Here is a 21272-nt window from a genome sequence, read left to right as displayed (position 1 = left end):
ACCCACAGGTGTTACCCACTACACTAACCCACCCCCATCGAAATGACCATTAAGCACTAGTTATTCATTTTTCAGGAGATATTTAAGGTGGCACAGAATTTAAGGTGGAACTCTCTTTAAGGTAGCACTAAAACTAAGCTGGCACAGAATTTAAGGTGGAACTCTCTTTAAGGTAGCACTAAAACTAACTTTTCTTATACGGACTACAGAATCATTTATTTTACAGTCGAGTAAGACATATATTTTATATATCACCAGTGGCCAAAAGGAACTATTTCTACTTTTGTCGTTTCAGGATCGTTTAAGCTTGGTGGCTATATTTTACATTATGCAAAACATGTATGATGACTGGACCAATAGAAATGCTCCAAAATTGCTTGGAAAGTATGTTTTTTTTTTCTTTCTCAGGTAAAGTTACTATTCCAGAGATCTGTTTTACTTTGGACAGCAATGAGCACAGTATTACAAACGAGTGGTGTTTCCACCTCAGATTAACAGAGAAGTCTAAATAAGGTTTAATTGCTCTGTAAAAACAACAGATATAAGCCATTTGAGGGGGCATGTGCTTGTGTGGGCATGCAGTGCAGCCAAACGCTGAGATACATTACTGTAGCTACAGTTCTAACACAGTCAACTAAGCCACTGACTGGGCGTGCTGCCCTTCAACAACACCTTGCTCTGTGTTTCTGAACTAATCCTTCCTGTCAGCGAGAGGGTCTGAACCCAGTGACCTCCTGTTTTCCCCCTCTTCATCCAGATCACAATCAAAAAAAAAAATCGGCCCGAAAACGGCGCTGAGCTGGATCAGGGAAAGCTCGGCCTGGCCCCCGGCTCGGCGGCCAGCTGGCGCGCGGCTCTGGAGCAGCGGGGAGCGGAGGAGCGCCAGTGAGGGGGTAGCGGTGGATGAAATCAGAGTGTCTGACAGGCAGCGTCAGACTCAGATGAATGGAGCGTCTCATGGCTCGACTGCTGGTGGGGGGGCAAAGGTATGGCAGTTTTTTTTTTTTGATGGCCAATGAAAAGCCTCCATTCATTCTCCACTAACCGTGGGAGATTAAAAGCTTGGGGGCGTGCGGTGGAATAAAATGCACAAATTAGCTTTAGCTTTTACTATTTCTACCACCGACTCTCTTTCAGGAGGCCAAGGGCGGGAGGTCTAGGAAACCTGGCGCACAGTCAAAAAAAATTAACCAATTTCCAGAGAAGGAAACATTTTTTCTTCAACTGTAACTTTCAATTAAAGTTAATGTAAGACGATTTTATTTTAAGAAATTTTACACCCTTTATGTTAGACAATTCATCATACAGTGTAAAAATCAGATGGCTTTTTTTCAAATTAATAGAATAATTAATACATGAATTAATGCAGAAGCGCCAACATGCTGACTGTCCTCTGTTTGACTGAGTGTGGTCTCTTTAAATCAGGTTATTAAGACATATCTGTGCGCACACAAGTGGCACTTCACAAGCACTTTGGTCAAAAATGCCTACGTGTGGGATTTTTACTTTTTTTGGACGAAGACGAGGTGCAAAATTCTTCTTGGGCCATGGTCAGCCCCCCACCCCCCCCCCCATCCCCCCCCCCGCCTCCATTCCACCATTCCAGCCAGGTATTTCCTCTACATACAACCCAGAATGCATTTCTGAGGACAGACACCGCCCCTGTTCCCCAGCGGAGAGACAGAGAGCACCCTGTTCCACACACCTTAACCGACATCCACCTCTGGCTTCCAAATATGGCTTGGTTTAAGTGGCAAACACAGAATAAAATCAGTGAATTCATTAAAGGAAAACCTCTTATCAGCCCTTTTAGTCCCAAACGGTGCAGAATCCAAACGTGTGTGTCAAATCTGCTCCTAAATAAGGTTACACATTAAGATGAACTGACCTATTTTAACCTTGTAAACTCTGAGACCTAAATATAGATCCACATATTTGACTGTCCAAACCCGATGGTACCCAACTGCCCACATCTGCTCAGCTCAGGCCAGGTTCAAATTTCACAGTGGGGTTCTTTCAGCCCACCTCCCATTTCAGATTTTTGCATTTCCCCCTGCTTGAGTTTTATTCCTTACCTTAGTCTTACCCATACATTCAAAACTGGATGATGTGGTTCAGGTCAGGTTGGTTTTGGATCCAACTTTGCCAGGCTAGGGCCCATTTAGACAGATTCAGGACATATTTTCGGGCCAGATTAAAGCTCAAAAGCTTGGTTTGGGTCAAATTCAGACCACACTTTATCAGGCTCAGTTCGGGTTCAGACTCAAAACGTGGTGACGTGGTTCAGGTCAGAGGAAAGGTTCTCAGGCTGGATCCAGGTTTCAGGCAAATTAAAGCTCAAAGCTTTCTGATGTGGTTCAGGCCAGGTTGTTTTTGATCAAACTTTGCCAGGTTAGGGCTTGGTCAAAAGTTTTTTGGGTTGCATTCAGGTTGAGAACACAGTTCTGTTCTAGGTTAAAGCTCAAAACTTTGCTTTGGATCAAACTGAGATCAAACTTCATTATGCTCAGTTTGGGTTCGCCCTGAAAACGTGATGATGTGATTTGGGTTGGACACAAAGACCTCAGGCTGTATTCAGATTTGGTCCAAAGTTTTAGGCCCAATTAAAGCTCAAAACTTTCTGATGTGGATTGGGCCAAACTGTGTAGGACTCATGTTGGGTTCAGTCTCAAAACATGATGATGTGGTCCGAGTCGGCCCAGACAGAAACTTCTAGGGCTGCTTTTGAGTTTGGGCCAACCTTGAAGCTCCAATGTGGACCAACATTTACGTTCTCCACTCTCATAACTGCAAAACGCATTACTTTATAGTGGCATTATGGAATAATTGAAGATTGGGAGGAGGAACATGCCTGAAACCCCTCCTCCTTCCACTCTAACGTCCTATGAATTCACATCCTCACCTTCCGCTTCCCATGACGTGAAGTTCGTGCAACCCTCACCACCAGCACCCCACCTCCTCCCTGTTCCTCAGTCTCACGACAGACCTGCCACTGTTACAAGGGGGGGTCTGACCTTCTAGCGACAGGCGGAAGCCACCAAGAACCCCAGCTCAAGTTCTCCGAGTTCTCTCCCTTCCCTCAGTCAGTCTTCCCTCACACTGCCACCACATGTTGAAGGCAAAGCCCAAACTCACAAATCAGTGGTTATATTATTAGCTGCTCAATCATTCCCCATAGTTTTCTGGTCTCTTTTCACACTAAAATAAAAGCAGGTTGTTTAGTTTTTTCTTTATGGCTCATGTGCATTTCTGTATGGAGGACAGATTCAAAGATGACAGTTTTTTGCGACCACTCCTTCCTTTGGCATGTGACTCAGGCACATCTGGTACCCCCCCCTGACAAGATCTGTCGGCAATTTTCAAGAGCAGCATGAGTGTCCATGCAAATCAGCGGGCCTTTAAAACACGGCCTCAGGCTACAGGCGCAAAGAAAACAACAGCGTGAATAAAAATGATCTTCCACAGCAGACTACGCACAAAACAGCTCAGCAGGGACCACAGTGAAGAAACATTTACCCGTAATTCAGTCATGGAGATGTAAACAGAGTCATTCAGAGTGGTTTGGTGTGAAATGGTTCACTGCAGAGAAACGTACAGTCTCAGATGTCTTTACAGTGGTGGTGATGGGAACCAGACGTCACCATGACTACAACACTGATACAGCCAATTTAGTTACCATCCAGAACCACCAGAGAACCTGTGTCGTCACGTGTTTTCTGAGTCTTATATGTAACTTTGATGATGGTAAAGTAGAGTAAAATGTACAAAGAATATAGTTCAGGGGGGGGACAAGTTTTCTGTACATGGACATTCTGTACACGTGCATGTGTCTCTCCACCATGGATGCATTTTAAAAATGTGTTTCTAGGCCAAAACCTTCGCAAAACTATTGTAAACAATGTCATCAGGCAGTGTTAATAACCATTTCATGTAGTAACTCTCTGTGAGGGAGCTTTTAGAGGTGCACGTCTGGTTCCTATCACCACCACTGTGGACAGTTCTGAGAGTTTCACACCAAACGGCTCTGAACCAAAGCTTAGGAACTGTCTGCACATGCTAAACAGAAGGCAGGGAGTTTCTACCATCCCCCAATCACACTTTCTTTAGACAAACACTGACCCCTGGGTCTGAGTGAACATTCTCCTCACAAATGCAACACATTTCAACATCACGTGAAAAACAACCACTGTGGTTCTTTATTTACATGGCTAACTAGCCTGAACCCCCACAGACTCCCCTCGGACACATCTGGGCCCTTTCAGAAACAAACATTAGAGGGAACCAGAGCAAACCCATACATAAATCTGATATATGGCAATGTGGATTTCAAATATATGACATACATTAGCATATACGGATTTACTTTATGTCCAACTTATAATAGTTGCATGTGTATATGTAAGTGACATCTATGTCAACATATTTGAAATTGGCCATAAATATGGGTATATTTTAGTCACATATATCACCACATACAAACATACGTGTAATACATATATAATAACAATATACGATAGAAAGCATTAATCACATATGAATGACATGTATGCATGTATGTTGATCAGTTTTGATTTTGTGCTTTAAAAAACTCTTTTAGTGTTTAAACACACACACACACACACACACACACACACACTCACACACTCACACACTCACACACTCAAACTGTCTACTTTGACAAGAAGGGGCCGAATGACATGCAAAATAACCAAATTGGAGGAGCAGGCCACATTTAAAATAGTGCTACAACAAAAACACACCTACAGGAAACAAAGTCTTATGGGTCAGAAAGCTTGTGAAGTTGCTTGTTGGCCTTTACATTGTGTGTAAATTTTATGAAGAATGGACCAAAAGAAATAACCCAAAATGGCTCAGAAAAAAGTCTGGTTCCGTTGACTTACATTAAAAGTAGAGTAGGTTTTTTCCTTCTCCTGTAAAGTTACTATTTTGGAGATACAATGTTTTGATCAGACTACAGCGATATACATATACATAGCTACATATATATATATATATATATATATATAAAATGTTCAATATTCAACATATTTTGCCATGCATCAGGTTTTCATATAGGAACTTAGATGTCAATGAGATCTGCTTGAGCAAACTTAAAAAAACCACTAACAGATAATAGTGAGTGAAAACTACCAACTACTAGGCTTCTTTCACTGTTTGCCACATTAGCACACACCTACACTGCATACACCTGCACTGTACACTTTATATACAGATCACTGTTTATATCTCTTTTTGCACCACTAGCACTTCTGCATGTACTGTACTGTACTGCAATTCACCAGCACATATGTCCGATACTTACTGACTGCACATTTTGTCTTTTACTGTCTTTGTCTTTGCACTGTTTGATATTTATCTCTTATTACTGCACTGGAAAAATAGCCTGATAGTGTTTTGTTATACTGTGCTACCCTGTATTGTATAATGACCATAAAGTTGAATTGAATTCCCTTTTGAAACAAAAGGGTTATTTATCAGGTACAGGAAGGATCTGCCAACACCTACAGCACATAAAAATGTATATAGTGAAAAAGTTGATTATAATTCTGAATCCACAGACTCTGCTAACAGTTATTCTCCTTAAACACTACGTACAAACCATACTTCAACGCTCCGCCACGTAAATGAAGATTCATGTGCAATTGCCGTTTATTAAAGCCGCAAGTGTTTGAAGTTTTTTTCCACTGTAATCAAAAGTGATTGTGGAGCGAGGAGCCTTCAGACTGTTTTTTCCTTCCTTAAAAGCGCTGCAGATGTTTCCTGGTGAAGCGCTAATTGAGCATCGTCCTGGTGTTCTTAGCTGTCACACACACATCTCCTCAGCAAGAGAGCACAAGGTTCCCAGACACACACGGTGTGATGTTTGTGGTCCTCTGGGGGGGGAACCGAGTCTGTCTCGGGTTTGATTATAGTGTCTTTTAGAGATGACACAATCTGACATGATCAAACAAACACTAAGCTAACTCAAAACTGTACGGTGAGTAGCTTCTAACTTATATTGTCACAAAACACTGAATCAATCTACTTCGCATTGCTGCCTTCAGATTCAGACTTTTAGGCCTAAAGCTAAAAAAAAAACGGGTCAGCATTCGCTAAAGTATTAGCCCTTTCCAATGGGCATCCATATCCAATGTGCATGTAGGCTAAATGGTTCTGAAAAAAGGCCCTGAAAAATGACATCATACAACAATCAACACTTATTAAAAACCAAATCGCCAAGGTTACTTATGCTTATATGTTGCTTTTTATATGTTTTTTATATATTGCTTATTTTATGTATTTCTTGGTGAATCTCAAACTGACAGTACACCTCAACTGAAAACCACATCTGTAAGCAAAACTATGCAGTCAGATCAGGTTTATGAGGAGCCTGGCCGCTTCTTATTTCCCCCGTTATATCAAAAACAGCACTGCTAAACAGCAGAGGGCACCCGCGAGTGAGCGCTCAGTGAATGGGAGTGAATGGAGTTCAACGGCTAAAAATGAACAGTTAAAATAGTTTCTAATCACTTGCCCAGAACTTTCCTTTAATTTTAGAAAGTAAAAGGATGCATTTCACTAAAAAAACAAAGGAATCCTACCTACATATTTCCTTTTTTTTTCTACAGCAAACGGGTTTTGGGCTTTACTGCTACAGCCGCTCACTGGCTGTTTATGCTCCCAGATGCAATTGACATACATGAAGCGCCGTTTTAACCTCCTATAATTCGAGTTTAAAAGCTCTTAAAAATATAACAGCAGTGTTAAAATGTTTTATACTGTTCTGTGTTCAGGACCTGATTTTATTATTTTACATTAAAAATGTTTAAGCATTCACAAACTATGATTTTGCTCAAATGCTAAATATCAACCCATTCATTTTGGGCTGGGGAGCGCCCTCTAGTGTTTGAAAAACCCGGAAGACATTGCAGAGTGTAATGAGTGTAAAGAGATTCTCCTCTCTGTAAGTTCTCTGGTGCAGAGATCATCAAGCCAGAGATCATCAAGCTCCAAATCATCAAGCCATTCATCCTGAGGCTGCCCCCGACTGCGAATGGTCCATCGCACTAATACGAGTTCAGACAGCGTGTTCGGAGGAAGCTCAACTTCATTGAGTCCTTTCAGTTGAAGTATACTGCCGGGAAGTTCTAGGACGTTTGGCGCACAGAGGGACTCTGGCCTTGAGTGGCTTTAATTACAAGGCCAAGGGAGGCTATCATGACAGGAAATGAGGCAAAAGGTGAGGGGGGCTAAGATAAATAGTAAGCACACACCACTCAGTGTTAGCCTGTGACACCCCGCACCACAGGGACACATGTCAGACCACTGCTTCGAAAATGAGCTCTGAAAGGCTGGGTATAGTGTCTCAGGTGTGTTTGTGCTCAAGGTCAAGTGCCTCTTATAGGGTTATCAGATGAAACTGGGCTTAGGTACAGAGGAGTGTCAGTGGAGTACATGACGATACAATCAAGAACAATATATGGATGTTTAACATTGGTATAATAAGGATTATATTGGATCATCTCGCAAAAAATCAGAGAGTCTCTGGGGGTTTGTCACTCAGTGTGACGACAAACTGTCTACTTTGACAATAAGGGGCCGACTGACATGCAAAATAACCAAATTGGAGGAGCAGGCCACATTTAAAATAGTGCTACAACAAAAACACACCTACAGGAAACAAAGTCTTATGGGTCGGAAAGCTTGTGAGGATCTCATTTACTACCTATGTAATTATTTATGGAAAACCTGTTGACTAACTTTTAAAAGTGATGCCCTGGCATTCAATCCGGCAACTATGTCTTGCTCCAAAACACTCAAAATGAGGGTGACCATCCGTCCACTTTTTCCAGGACACTTTTCCTTAAAAAATGTGTCCAGTGAGGATGTCTAAATTGCCTAAAATGTTAGATTTTGCTTTGTTTCATGCTTTGTTCCGAACCGGCAACCTTCCAGTCACAAGGCTGGTTCCCTAATGTCCAACCCATGACTGACCCCGATCTGTTTCTACAAGACTTCCAGACCTTTCCTAGAAAGAACCTTTACATTTATGGCATTTGCTTGACACTCTTATCCAGAGTGACTTACAATGTGATCATTTTACACAGGTAGGCCAAGGTGGTGTTAGGAGTCTTGCCCAAGGACACTTATTGGTATAGTGTAGGGAGCTTGCACTGGTGCGGGATTGAACCCCAGTCTACAGCGTAGAAGGCAGAGGTGTTAACCACCATTGGTATATTTTTGGTATATCTTAATTGTGCCAACAGCTATTCAACATCTTCCAAATGCAAACTGATAGTAACACCTGTGGCCACATTCTTCACATTCTGAATGTCCACTATTGCCTGAGTACTAATAGACAAGTTGACTACTTCTAAATAGTTTCAGAGATGGTTTTGGCTTTCCTGCTCATCTCGTGTTCTAGCCTGCTTTATTGCACTTAAATTGGATTGTATTGGCCAAGAGAGCCCAGATCGGCTGTTTACACTTCACATTCCTAAATTAAATAGTTGTGCAAAACACATCTCTCGTGAGTTTCCTACACAACTAGGTAAGTATGCCCAAGAGCCAGTGATTCTAAGTGTAGAATCCAGAACCCGCTGTTCAAGCAGAAAGACAAGCTGAGCTTTTCATAGAGTCCTTTTAGAGAAGCCTGTCCACTAAGTGGGCAATTATTCCCAGTTGCCAGGCTCCTGTCTACTTGTATGTCAATGACCTATAAACCTTAAACTGGTAGCCAAGGTAATATTTTAAATATGGATGCAATCACTGGTGAAACACCGCAAAACTGGCATAAATAAATTTGGTGTTCGGCTCAACTGATTAAAAAAATATATTTTTCAGATTGTTCCAGCAACTATGAACGGACAAAATTTCCACAGCAAGGGGAACAAACGTTAGAGGTACTCCTTGTCTTTATGACATCAGCCTTCTTTTACAGCTGTTTCTATATAAACTAACCTTCTTTACAGCTGTTTCTATAAGTTCTAACCTTATTTACAGCTGTTTCTATAAGTTCTAACCTTATTTACAGCTGTTTCTATAAGTACTAACCTTCTTTACAGTTGTTTCTATATAAATTAACCTTTACAGCTGTTTCTATAAGTACTAACCTTCTTTACAGCTGTTTCTATATATACTAAACTTCTTTTTGACTGTTTCTATAGAAACTAACCTTCTTTTACAGCTGTTTCTATATAAACTAACCTTCTTTACAGTTGCTTCTATAGATATTAACCTTCTTTACAGCTGTTTCTATAAGTACTAACCTTATTTACAGCTGTTTCTATAAGTACTAACCTTCTTTACAATTGTTTCTATATAAATTAACCTTCTTTACAGCTGTTTCTATAGTACTAACCTTCTTTACAGCTGTTTCTATATAAATTAACCTTCTTTACAGCTGTTTCTATAAGTACTAACCTTATTTACAGCTGTTTCTATATAAATTAACCTTCTTTACAGCTGTTTCTATAAGTACTAACCTTCTTTACAGCTGTTTCTATATATACTAAACTTCTTTTCGACTGTTTCCATATAAACTAACCTTCTTTTACAGCTGTTTCTATATAAACTAACCTTCTTTACAGCTGTTTCTATAAGTACTAACCTTCTTTACAGCTGTTTCTGTATAAATTAACCTACTTTACAGCTGTTTCTATAAGTACTAACCTTCTTTACAGCTGTTTCTATAAGTACTAACCTTCTTTAGAGCTGTTACTATATAAACTGACCTTCTTTACAGCTGTTTTTATATAAACTAACCTTCTTTACAGTTGCTTCTATAGATATTAACCTTCTTTACAGCTGTTACTATATAAGCTGACCTTCTTTACAGCTGTTTCTCTATATATTAACCTTCTTTTACAGCTGTTTCTATAAAAACCAACTTTATTTACAGCTGTTTCTACATATATTTACCTTCTTTACAGCTGTTTCCATAAGTACTAACCTTCTTTACAGCTGTTTCTATATATACTAAACTTCTATGGAGAGCAACCTTTTTCAAAGCGGTTTCTAACAACATTAACCATCTTTATGGCGATCCCTATGGACACCAACCTTATTTATGGTAGTTTCTGTGGTTTCTCCCCTGAAAGTATCTCTTCTCTGCTAGAAGGACTGGTAAGACAAAAACATTCAGGACTGTTGCAAATCTATGCATGTGTCATTGTAAAAATGTCTGGCCTTTTTCCACTATGTCTTTAGCAACTTCCCCTAATTCCATCACTATGTTGAGCGTTATGATCTCTCCCATTCATATGGCAGCTGGACAGCTGGTGAAATGTTTCCTTCCCTGATAATCTCTCAGGATTTACCTCATAAACCTCCTCATCCAAAATCCTGCTGCCAAACACAGTGATGCCTTTGGTGTCCAGGGCAGCCTGGTCACTCCTGCCCAGTGGCTTAGTGATCTTTTTCTTACAGTCCACGATGATGGTCACAGTTTTCTTCTCCACGCTGATAGCCACACGGTGCCATCTAGAACAGAGAGCCAGAATTAATTAATATTAGTTCATTCCAAGGTACATTTTTGCGTAAAAATGCATTAATTACTGCATTACTGCATCTTTCATTTGCAGTTCTTGGTCCATTTGTATTTTAACTTGGTCACTCCTTGCAAACTTCCCTTATCGTCTGCTTCAGGATGGGGAACACAAGTTTAGGTCAAAGATCAGGGAGCTAAAGCAGGTCACACGTGAGTCCGGTGGAAACTGCACCTAAAGCTTTAGACTCTTTGCCTCTTGCTCCTCAGCTATTCTACATTCCTTTCCTGAGCCCTGTGCATTCCTGCTCGCACACTTTGGCCCTGTTCAACAACTGGATTAGACTCATTAAACTCCAAACCAAATAATCCCCCTTCTGCCGGGTTAGTCCAGCATGACGGACACCGTGAACATTGTGGAAAGTGTGTGCCGGCGTGGAGAGCAGTGGAAATGGACGTGTGTAGTCAAAACACTACTCTTGGGAGATTGGGGGGGTGGTTGATCTGGCCAGGACCACTGGGGTCTTGGAGAAGTCATGAAGTCTTATGAGCACATCACGAGCCCCAACAAAGTCAGCAGGCTCTACAGCAGGGGTGTCCATTTCCGGTCCAGGAGGGCCTTACCAAAGCAGTCTGGTGACGTCCCTGCTTAAGCCTGACTAAAAGTAAGTAACTACAGGTGCATTTGGGCTGCACTACATGTCGGCCCCCCAGGACCGGAATCTCAGTGGCCCCCAGGGGCCACATATACCTGTGTTGGCCTGCTCTAGTACTCCTCACTTATGTAGCATGTGTTAGTTTTGTGTGGTGGTTGATTTAGTTATTCTTTATCACTTAGACAGTTGACACTTGTTGGCAGGGCTATGCTTTAAAAGGCAGCTTTTGCTTTTTGGCACACTGTGTGGACAAAATCGATGCACTGGACGGCCTATTTAGACTGACGTGGTTCATGTGATGCATGCAGAAGACTAAAATATCTAAAAATGAAGTACTGTGTTCTTTATTGTCCTCCTCTACCTGTGGAAGTATTTGTTTATTTTATATTCTTCTCACCTCTAAACCCGTCGGTGTCATATATTTAATGTTAACTGTGATCTGTAACAGTGAGTAAAAACAGTAACAAATCACATGAAGTGCATTATTGATAGATTTTAAGAGAAATAAATGTAGGAAGCTGCAAACATTGCTGACTTTGTGGTGTATCTTTGGTGCTGTTTATTTCTTTAGGTAAAAACACTGTCTGGGGATGCACCCTCAAGGGTATGTTAAAATGAGTTTGTTATCTTTGGGAGAAACGCAAATATGGTCATATAATATGGGGAGAAATTCAAATAAGGGGGTTTAATATGGGGACAAACTCAAATATGGGGGTACAATATGGGGAGAAACTCAAATATGGGGATATAATATGGGGAGAAACTGAAATATGGGGAGATAATTTGGGTACAAACTCAAATATGAGGATATAATATGGGTACAAACTCAAATGAGGGTAAAATATGGGGAGAAACTCAAATATGGGGATATAATATGGTTACAACCTCAAATATGAGGATATAATATGGGTACAAACTCAAATGAGGGTAAAATATGGGGAGAAACTGAAATATGGGGATATAATATGGGTACAAACTCAAATATGAGGATATAATATGGGTACAAACTCAAATGAGGGTAAAATATGGGGAGAAACTGAAATATGGGGATATAATATGGGTACAAACTCAAATATGAGGATATAATATGGGTACAAACTCAAATGAGGGTAAAATATGGGGAGAAACTGAAATATGGGGATATAATACGGGTACAAACTCAAATATGGGGTAAAATATGGGGAAAAACTCAAATATGGGGATATAATATGGAGAGAAACTGAAATATGGGGATATGATATGGGGAGAAACTGAAATATGGGGATATGATATGGGTCCAAACTCATATATGGGGTAAAATATGGGGAAAAACTGAAATATGGGGATATAATATGGGGAGAAACTAAAATATGGGGATATGATATGGGTCCACACTCATATATGGGGGTAAAATATGGGGAGAAACTGAAATATGGGGATATGATATGGGGAGAAACTGAAATATGGGGATATGATATGGGGAGAAACTGAAATATGGGGATATGATATGGGGAGAAACTGAAATATGGGGATATGATATGGGGAGAAACTGAAATATGGGGATATGATATGAGGAGAAACTGAAATATGGTGATATGATATGGGGAGAAACTGAAATATGGTGATATGATATGGGTCCACACTCATATATGGGGGTAAAATATGGGGAGAAACTGAAATATGGGGATATGATATGGGGAGAAACTGAAATATGGGGATATAATATGGGGAGAAACTGAAATATGGGGATATGATATGTGGAGAAACTGAAATATGGGGATATGATATGGGGAGAAACTGAAATATGGGGATATGATATGGGGAGAAACTGAAATATGGTGATATGATATGGGTCCACACTCATATATGGGGGTAAAATATGGGGAGAAACTGAAATATGGGGATATGATATGGGGAGAAACTGAAATATGGGGATATAATATGGGGAGAAACTGAAATATGGGGATATGATATGTGGAGAAACTGAAATATGGGGATATGATATGGGGAGAAACTGAAATATGGTGATATGATATGGGTCCACACTCATATATGGGGGTAAAATATGGGGAGAAACTGAAATATGGGGATATGATATGGGGAGAAACTGAAATATGGGGATATGATATGGGGAGAAACTGAAATATGGGGATATGATATGGGGAGAAACTGAAATATGGGGATATGATATGTGGAGAAACTGAAATATGGGGATGTAATGACTGAACAGTTCACACTGAATTGACCCAAAATGCCTTATTTCTTTAAATGTTAATCCATTACACACTGCACAATGTTTAAATAAAGGACGTCCTTGAAAAAAAGTCTTTATAAAAATCACAGCATTAATATTTCAGTTTATTCTAGACGGTAACTGTAAACCATCTGCTCATAATTCCCACCATTAGTTTGCACAGACAGGCCTTGTCTAAGATCATGCTGTTTTATAGACTTTTCCCTTGGGTTAAAAAACACACTGAGCTGTTCTGCTTTCCTGTAACTGACGGTTTCAAAGCAGCCATTTGTCAGAGCAATATTTCCTACGCTGTGGAGCTTCGCAGAGCGAGTGTGTTTAGTTAAAGTCAGGGTCCCTGGAGTTCATCCAGAAACAAGCTCGACAGTCCTTCAAAGGGAACATTAAAGACAGCGCATCAAAGAACTGAGCAGAAGAGAGAAATGTGGCCCTTCTGACCACTCTGGCTGATGCTGAGGGAGAATAAGGTCACCCGTGAGTACAGCAGATAATGTTCTAGACTCATGGGGCCAGACGTGATCTCATAACGAGAATACATGTCTGGGGAGAACTTGGGAGAAACTTTTGGTGCTGGATTGCAGTGAAATCTGTCGCTAACAAGAGAATCCCCTCTAAATCCCACCTAGCTGGCAAAACTCTATTGTTGACGAAATTCATTCTTCAAAATGCTTCAGTGACACTGTTTGGCCCGGTTTTATTGGTTTAGGTGTGTTCGATGATCCAAAGTCTACAAATGCTTTGCTTTCCAGCGCGAATCCTTTATTTGGAGAAAAGCGAAAGCTGGTCTGGTTTGATGGAACAGTTCTTTATGGAATCACATTCCTGCCAAGTAGCGAAGAAAATTCATCTGTTTCTGGTAGCATTATATGAAAATTTGGACTCGGTACCTCAAAACAGCTACTTATGTTCTCAATTTTTTGTCTCAGTATCTCAAAATAGTTACTCGTTATCTAAAAATAATGGGTTTCTTATTTAGTCATTATTTCAGCATAGTATGTCATTATTTTGAGATAGTAAGTCAAAATCTTTTGATAATGTCATATTTTTAGAAAATGTCGTACCTCAAAAAATTACTTTTGAGGTACCAAGTCAACAATTTGAGAATGTAAGTCATTATTTTGAAATACTAAGTCAAAATTAGAACAATAAATCATTATTTGCATCTATTACTTAAAATATAAAGGACAAATAACGCATGTCAAATCCTACGTCAAATGTTTGACATAACGGTACCACAGACAGTAAAAAAAGAAAATTTTCTTATGCGACACATCACACGCTAATTGGAGTGTCTTGGACTTATGCATCTACCGGCTAAGGTCAGGCCTGCTATCTGCCCAACATCATAAACTGGACTGGTTTCGAAATTTCACATTCAGATTATTCCACCTTAATAAGTCCATGTTCTCACCAATATTTAGGCCTGCTAACCATGGCTGTTCCCTGATGCTCTCATTACAAGATCATGTTTGGCCCCGCGAGACTAATGCTGTTCATGCTCATGGCCACTTTTAAAACAGGGGTGATTTTCATACTACAGTAACTGCCATACACTTCGGCATGTCAGCTGTCTGAACAAAGGGCATCTAAACAGCCTTCTGATCTCTGTTTGGTTTTTATGGTCATCAGAGTATCTTCCTTGGTTTGGTCAGTGGTTGGTTAGTGTAGTGGGTAACACCTCTGCCTTCTACGCTGTAGACTGGGGTTCAATCCCCCACCTGGGTAAACACCCTACACTATTCCAATAAGAGTCCTTGGGCAAGACTCCTAACACCGCCTTCGCCTCCCTGTGTAAAATGATCAAACTGTAAGTCGCTCTGGATAAGAGCGTCTGCCTAATGCTGTAAATGTAATGGTTTGATCAGCAGGTGCTGCCTAAATTCGGCTGCCGCCGGATCAAAACCTCCTATCTCCAAAATCGTAAATTTACAGGAGAGGGAAAAAACATACATTACTTTTTAATGTGAATCAATGGAACCAGAACGTTTTCTGAGTCATTTTGGGTCATTTCTTTTGGTCCATTCGACATGAACTTTACACACAATGTAAAGGCCAACAGGTCTTTTCAAATTACGTCAAAAACTGAAAAACGACAAAAATGGACATACAAGGTTTTGTTCCGACAGCAGCGATATATTTGTTAAAAGCACTTACTGCAACTCTTTCAAAGGTGGCTTAAACAACTGAAAGGTTTGCGTGGTGACATCACAACGTTGGGATACAATTAGTTGGCTTTATTCTCAAGTTGCCAATGGCTGAATAGCTTTCTAATCGATATATTAAGTTACTGCAAACCAACAAAAAATCATGCTCAACTCTGTTAAAGCCTTGTGAAAAGCTAGGAGCCCCCAACCGTTTGTTGGCCACAGTACATTCTGGAGAAAAACCTGATAATATTTACATTTACATTTACGGCATTTGCCTGACGCTCTTATCCAGAGAGACTTACAATTTGATCAATTTACACAGGTAGGCGAAGGTGGTGTTAGGAGTCTTGCCCAAGGACTCTTATTGGTATAGTGTAGGGTGCTTGCCCTACAAGCACAAGGGGATTGAACTTCACAATAACAACCAAAAAAACGAGTTCCATGTCTCAAGACAGCCTACGTGTTTGCTTCTGCTCTGCTGGTTCAAAATGCAAGAGCTTAGAAAGTTCTGGAACTCTTTTGCAACCTTGTAAAATCTACCAACACGGCGAGGAACTTCAAGAACATGAAGTATGGCTGGATGAGGTAATCACAGAGGTTCATAGGTTACTTTAACACCCCCCATCTGCCACCCCTCCACGTCCCACCCCCCATTTCCCCGTTCTCTAAGGTAATAAAGTTCAGGCAGGGGTTCCTGGTTAAGGTCATACAGCAGTTTTTCTATGAGCCCCTCTAATCTAGAGTCTCAACAGCTTCCCAGCTTAGCTACAGAAACCACCAAGGACTAAGGCTAGGCTGGTGTGCACTAAAACTAAAAGTTGTTAAGTAAAGAGAGTTTTACTTCTTTCTCCAAACTGTCAATCAATCAAGACGTGTCTGGTGCTCGAAGTTGGCTACTTGAGGCCTTCACTGAAGAAAAGTATGTCGCATAGCTGAAAACACTGGCAGCAGGCATCTCGAAGCCGGAATTTTCCTCATATTTATAGAATTTTTTTTACTTTAGAAAGCACGTTATCAAGTCCACTGGGAACAACTCGGCATGTTTTTCGCTACTCACAGCTGATTTTTATGTGCCCCTCTGATCTAGCGTCTCACAAGCTTCCCAGCTTAGCTACATAAACTACCGGGAACTAAAGCCGGGCCACTGTTTCCTAAAGGAATGGTAAAAAGATAAGTTTTAGTTCTTACATCAAACAGTCAGTCAATCAAGACATGTTTGGTGTTTGAAGTACGTCACATGGCTAAAAACATCAGCAGCAGGCATCTTCAAATCTGACTCTGTCAGACGTTCTTCAAAATGCTTCATTAACACTGTTCGACCCGGTTTTATTGGTTTAGGTGTGTTCGATGATCCAAAATCTACTCCAGTGCTCCACTGCAAATGCTTTGCTTTCCAGCGCGAATCCTTTATTTGGAGAAAAGCGAAAGCTAAAACTAAAATGTGGTTTGGTTTGAGGGAACAGTTGTTTATGGAATCATATTCCTGCCAAGTAGCGAAGAAACTTCATCTGTTTCTGGAAAATTTGGACTCGGTACCTCAAAACAGCTACTTATGTTCTCAATTTTTTGTCTCTGTATCTCAAAATAATTACTTGTTATCTAAAAATAATTAATGAGTTTTTTTAAATTTAGTCATTATTTCAACATAAACATGATGAACATTATTCATAATTTTGAGATAATAAGTCAAATTCTTTCGAAAATGTCATATTTTTCGAAAACGTCGTACTTCCCTACGTATCTCAAATTGTTGACTTGGTACCTGAAAACCCTTTTTTTGAGGTTCCAAGTCAACAATTTGAGATTGTAAGTCATTTTTTTTTAAATACTAAGTCAAAATCGGGACAATAAATCATTATTTGAATACATTACATCAAATTTAAAGACAAAAGCGCACCGAGATCTTAATGAAGTAATGAAAGTTTGTATGCAAAAATCAGCATCACGCTAACTGCATGCCCAAATACACACAGGCCTTAACCATAATTATGATTATGTGGTTTGATTATGTGGTTTCTGACGTTGTATGGCTGTTACCGATAAGCGTGGACCTAAACACAGACAAACGTTTCACTGAGTTCTCTAACTGACAGTGGCAGGTCTAAGTACCGCCTGCATTGTGGTTATTCAGAAATGTCAACAACCTGCCAGACTGACTGACTTTGAATGGAGCTCCAAGATGCCCAAAAGGGCTGGTCTGAGAAAGCTGTCATTACCACTGCCTCAGTCCGCCGGCTCAGAAAACAGACACGCTGGGGAGTGAGACACTGCTGTCTTAGTCCAGCACATCATTTCGCTCGGCTCTATATGGAGAGAACATGGTCGGAAACGGTGACTCAGCCTTGAAATAGCTGGTCAAAACTGACCTCCTGCCCGCTGAACCCTGACTGCTCATGTCTGGGCTGAAGCTGAAGTCTGAAATAGACACAGCTAAGCTTGACCAACCCCAGACGGAGCAACTCAAAGCAGAGCTAAGTTAACCCTGCCTATGGACAGAACCTTTAAGGGTAAAGCTAAGCTAACCCTGCCTATGGACAGAACCTTTAAGGGTAAAGCTAAACTAACCCTGCCTATGGACAGAACCTTTAAGGGTAAAGCTAAGCTAACCCTGCCTATGGACAGAACCTTTAAGGGTAGAGCTAAGCTAACCCTGCCTATGGACAGAACCTTTAAGGGTAAAGCTAAGCTAACCCTGCCTATGGACAGAACCTTTAAGGGTAAAGCTAAGCTAACCCTGCCTATGGACAGAACCTTTAAGGGTAAAGCTAAGCTAACCCTGCCTATGGACAGAACCTTTAAGGGTAAAGCTAAACTAACCCTGCCTATGGACAGAACCTTTAAGGGTAAAGCTAAGCTAACCCTGCCTATGGACAGAACCTTTAAGGGTAGAGCTAAGCTAACCCTGCCTATGGACAGAACCTTTAAGGGTAAAGCTAAGCTAACCCTGCCTATGGACAGAACCTTTAAGGGTAAAGCTAAGCTAACCCTGCCTATGGACAGAACCTTTAAGGGTAAAGCTAAGCTAACCCTGCCTATGGACAGAACCTTTAAGGGTAGAGCTAAGCTAACCCTGCCTATGGACAGAACCTTTAAGGGTAAAGCTAAACTAACCCTGCCTATGGACAGAACCTTTAAGGGTAAAGCTAAGCTAACCCTGCCTATGGACAGAACCTTTAAGGGTAGAGCTAAGCTAACCCTGCCTATGGACAGAACCTTTAAGGGTAGAGCTAAGCTAACCCTGCCTATGGACAGAACCTTTAAGGGTAAAGCTAAGCTAACCCTGCCTATGGACAGAACCTTTAAGGGTAAAGCTAAGCTAACCCTGCCTATGGACAGAACCTTTAAGGGTAAAGCTAAGCTAACCCTGCCTATGGACAGAACCTTTAAGGGTAGAGCTAAGCTAACCCTGCCTATGGACAGAACCTTTAAGGGTAAAGCTAAACTAACCCTGCCTATGGACAGAACCTTTAAGGGTAAAGCTAAGCTAACCCTGCCTATGGACAGAACCTTTAAGGGTAGAGCTAAGCTAACCCTGCCTATGGACAGAACCTTTAAGGGTAAAGCTAAGCTAACCCTGCCTATGGACAGAACCTCTAAGGGTAGAGCTAAGCTAACCCTGCCTATGGACAGAACCTTTAAGGGTAGAGCTAAGCTAACCCTGCCTATGGACAGAACCTCTAAGGGTAGAGCTAAGCTAACCCTGCACCTCTGCTATAAAACTAGCATATACCAGCATAGTCACCAGCAAAACCAGCAAATTGTCACTGTTACACAAAAACTTGTGTCTCCATATTTTTTTGCGTCATTTGAACATTCCAGTCACCTTTCGCACTGCGTCAAAATCTCACGCTAAAAGCACCAACAGAAAAAACAGAAAAAAGAGAAAATCTCATTACAAATTAAGAATGTTTCTCCTTTACCATTTTGTAGATACAAGGTTTTGATCCAACAGCGACAATATGTTATGTTTCCTGCTATGACGGTCAGCCTGCATGACCATGACCAGCGAAACCAGCACCAGACCAGTATAACCCAGTATACACCACTTAGACCAGCATTGAATTCATGCAGTTATTGAAGGTGGCCGCAATTTTCCGCACTTATTAGCTTCTGCAGTTATATGTTTACACTGCGACAAACATAACGTACATTTGAAAGTGTGTTTTCATCAGAAGTGTTGAGGCAAATGTAAAAGTAACCAAAAATAAACCACAAAGTTAATTTAGCGAGACGCGAAATTAATCTGAAGAAAGCAACAAATGTTCTAACTGGTGCCACAGCACCTATGGAGGGCGGTAGTGAGTAATGTTTGTTTATTTGAGCTCAAGCCGCTTCTGTCACAAGGTGGGAGCTACTACATGTTGGCAGCTAAGAAGAGAGACAGTTTGGCCTCTTAGACTTTAAAAGTTACATACAATGAACACCATAAGGTCATTTATGAATCAGTTTTATATGTACTACTTAACCATCAAAATAACATGTTATGCCTGGGAAAGCACGGACGAGGCTGAGGCAGCACTGGAAGCTACACCAGTAAGCCAAAGGTGGTCTCCACTGGTAATGCAACCCCGCTACTCTGCCCAGAGCCTCATAGTAGACAGATACTCAGTGTTTCTTAGTGAATCATCAGGCCCACACTTACTTTCCGTCTGCCAGGTTGAGGGTGCGGAATAGGGGGTAATCCTCAGGGGCAGGTTTTCCGGTCTGATCCTCATACAGGAAGACAGGCGAGCGGCCCACCTCCACACCGAGCTGCTGGACGCCCCGCTCGCTGTAGATGGACAGCAGGAAGGACTGGAGACCAGCCTTGGGTTTAATGGTGGTCATGATGGAGAAGTCCTCAGGGAACACTCCGTCTAAGCAAAGGAACAGAATGCCAAATATGCTTAACCCAGGTCATTATTACTATTCTAAAATGATGTTATAAAACACCCCAAACACCTCGTGGTGCCAATTTCCACAAAGAGCTCCAACTTCCAGAGTTCCAGTTTCATCAAATCTTTAGCTATTGTTTCCTTTTGCTGTTAGGCCAACTTGGAGGAACATCAATAGCTTATTCAGTAAGGAAAACATTTTAACAAGACTTGACTTTAGGGCTCTTGTATAATTAATCAGAAAGGAATCTTTCATTTGCAGGCAAAGTGGGAGGCCTGAGGGAAGCATAAAGCCTTCTACACTGCAGAAGCATCTCGCTAACAGAGACTAAACGAGGTAAATAGAAGACAGCTGTATTACACCATATGGAGATACCTTGCACTGATTTACGTACAATTGTAGAAACGGATCATCTGTCTTTTATAACAGAACATATTCATTAGAACAACTGTTAGCACATCTGGCCAGATGATTTAACATACAGCTGCGATCGGCTTTCCAAAATTTGTTTTAATGAGTTCTGAAATCTGTTCATGAAGTTCCTTAATTGCAGTCCAGACACTAGCAGTCCAATCCAAGGGCCTGATGTCCAGCAGTTTTGCCAGGTTGGACGAGCTTTACAGAATGTTCACATGAAAAATCCCATCCAGCCAAAGGAGAAACTGCAGTGCATTAAATAGATTTTTGTCAGAACACCTACATTAGTGGTTTTCATTTCCAATAATATTTATTTAAGCATCTGTGGCTGAATAATCTCCAAACATTTAGAGACTTTGTGTCAGGACTGACAGATTCATTGTTTTTATATAGAAACAGTAATTTAGGAGAGCACAATTTTCAAATCACAAGAGCCACAATTTTTTTAAATTATTGCC

At 40.9% G+C, this 21272-nt stretch overlaps 1 protein-coding gene across 4 annotated transcripts in view; it reads right to left on the bottom strand.

Moving 5' to 3' along the window:
- The window catches only part of col11a1a (collagen, type XI, alpha 1a), a 192442-nt gene that overhangs the window by 160880 nt on the left and 10290 nt on the right, over window positions 1–21272 (bottom strand). For all 4 annotated transcript variants that reach the window (XM_037537327.1, XM_037537324.1, XM_037537326.1 and 1 more), the window contains exons 3-4: window positions 20165–20378; window positions 10320–10482 (exon numbers count right to left, since the gene is read on the bottom strand). In XM_037537327.1, coding sequence (XP_037393224.1) covers window positions 10320–10482; window positions 20165–20378 — 377 coding nt within the window. The remainder of the gene's footprint in view (window positions 1–10319; window positions 10483–20164; window positions 20379–21272) is intronic.

The sequence above is a fragment of the Pygocentrus nattereri genome, chromosome 3 (assembly GCF_015220715.1).
Source record: "Pygocentrus nattereri isolate fPygNat1 chromosome 3, fPygNat1.pri, whole genome shotgun sequence".
In the NCBI taxonomy this organism is placed as follows: domain Eukaryota; kingdom Metazoa; phylum Chordata; class Actinopteri; order Characiformes; family Serrasalmidae; genus Pygocentrus; species Pygocentrus nattereri.
Note: the sequence above shows the minus strand (reverse complement) of the source record. Positions and strands in the feature narration are given on the sequence as shown.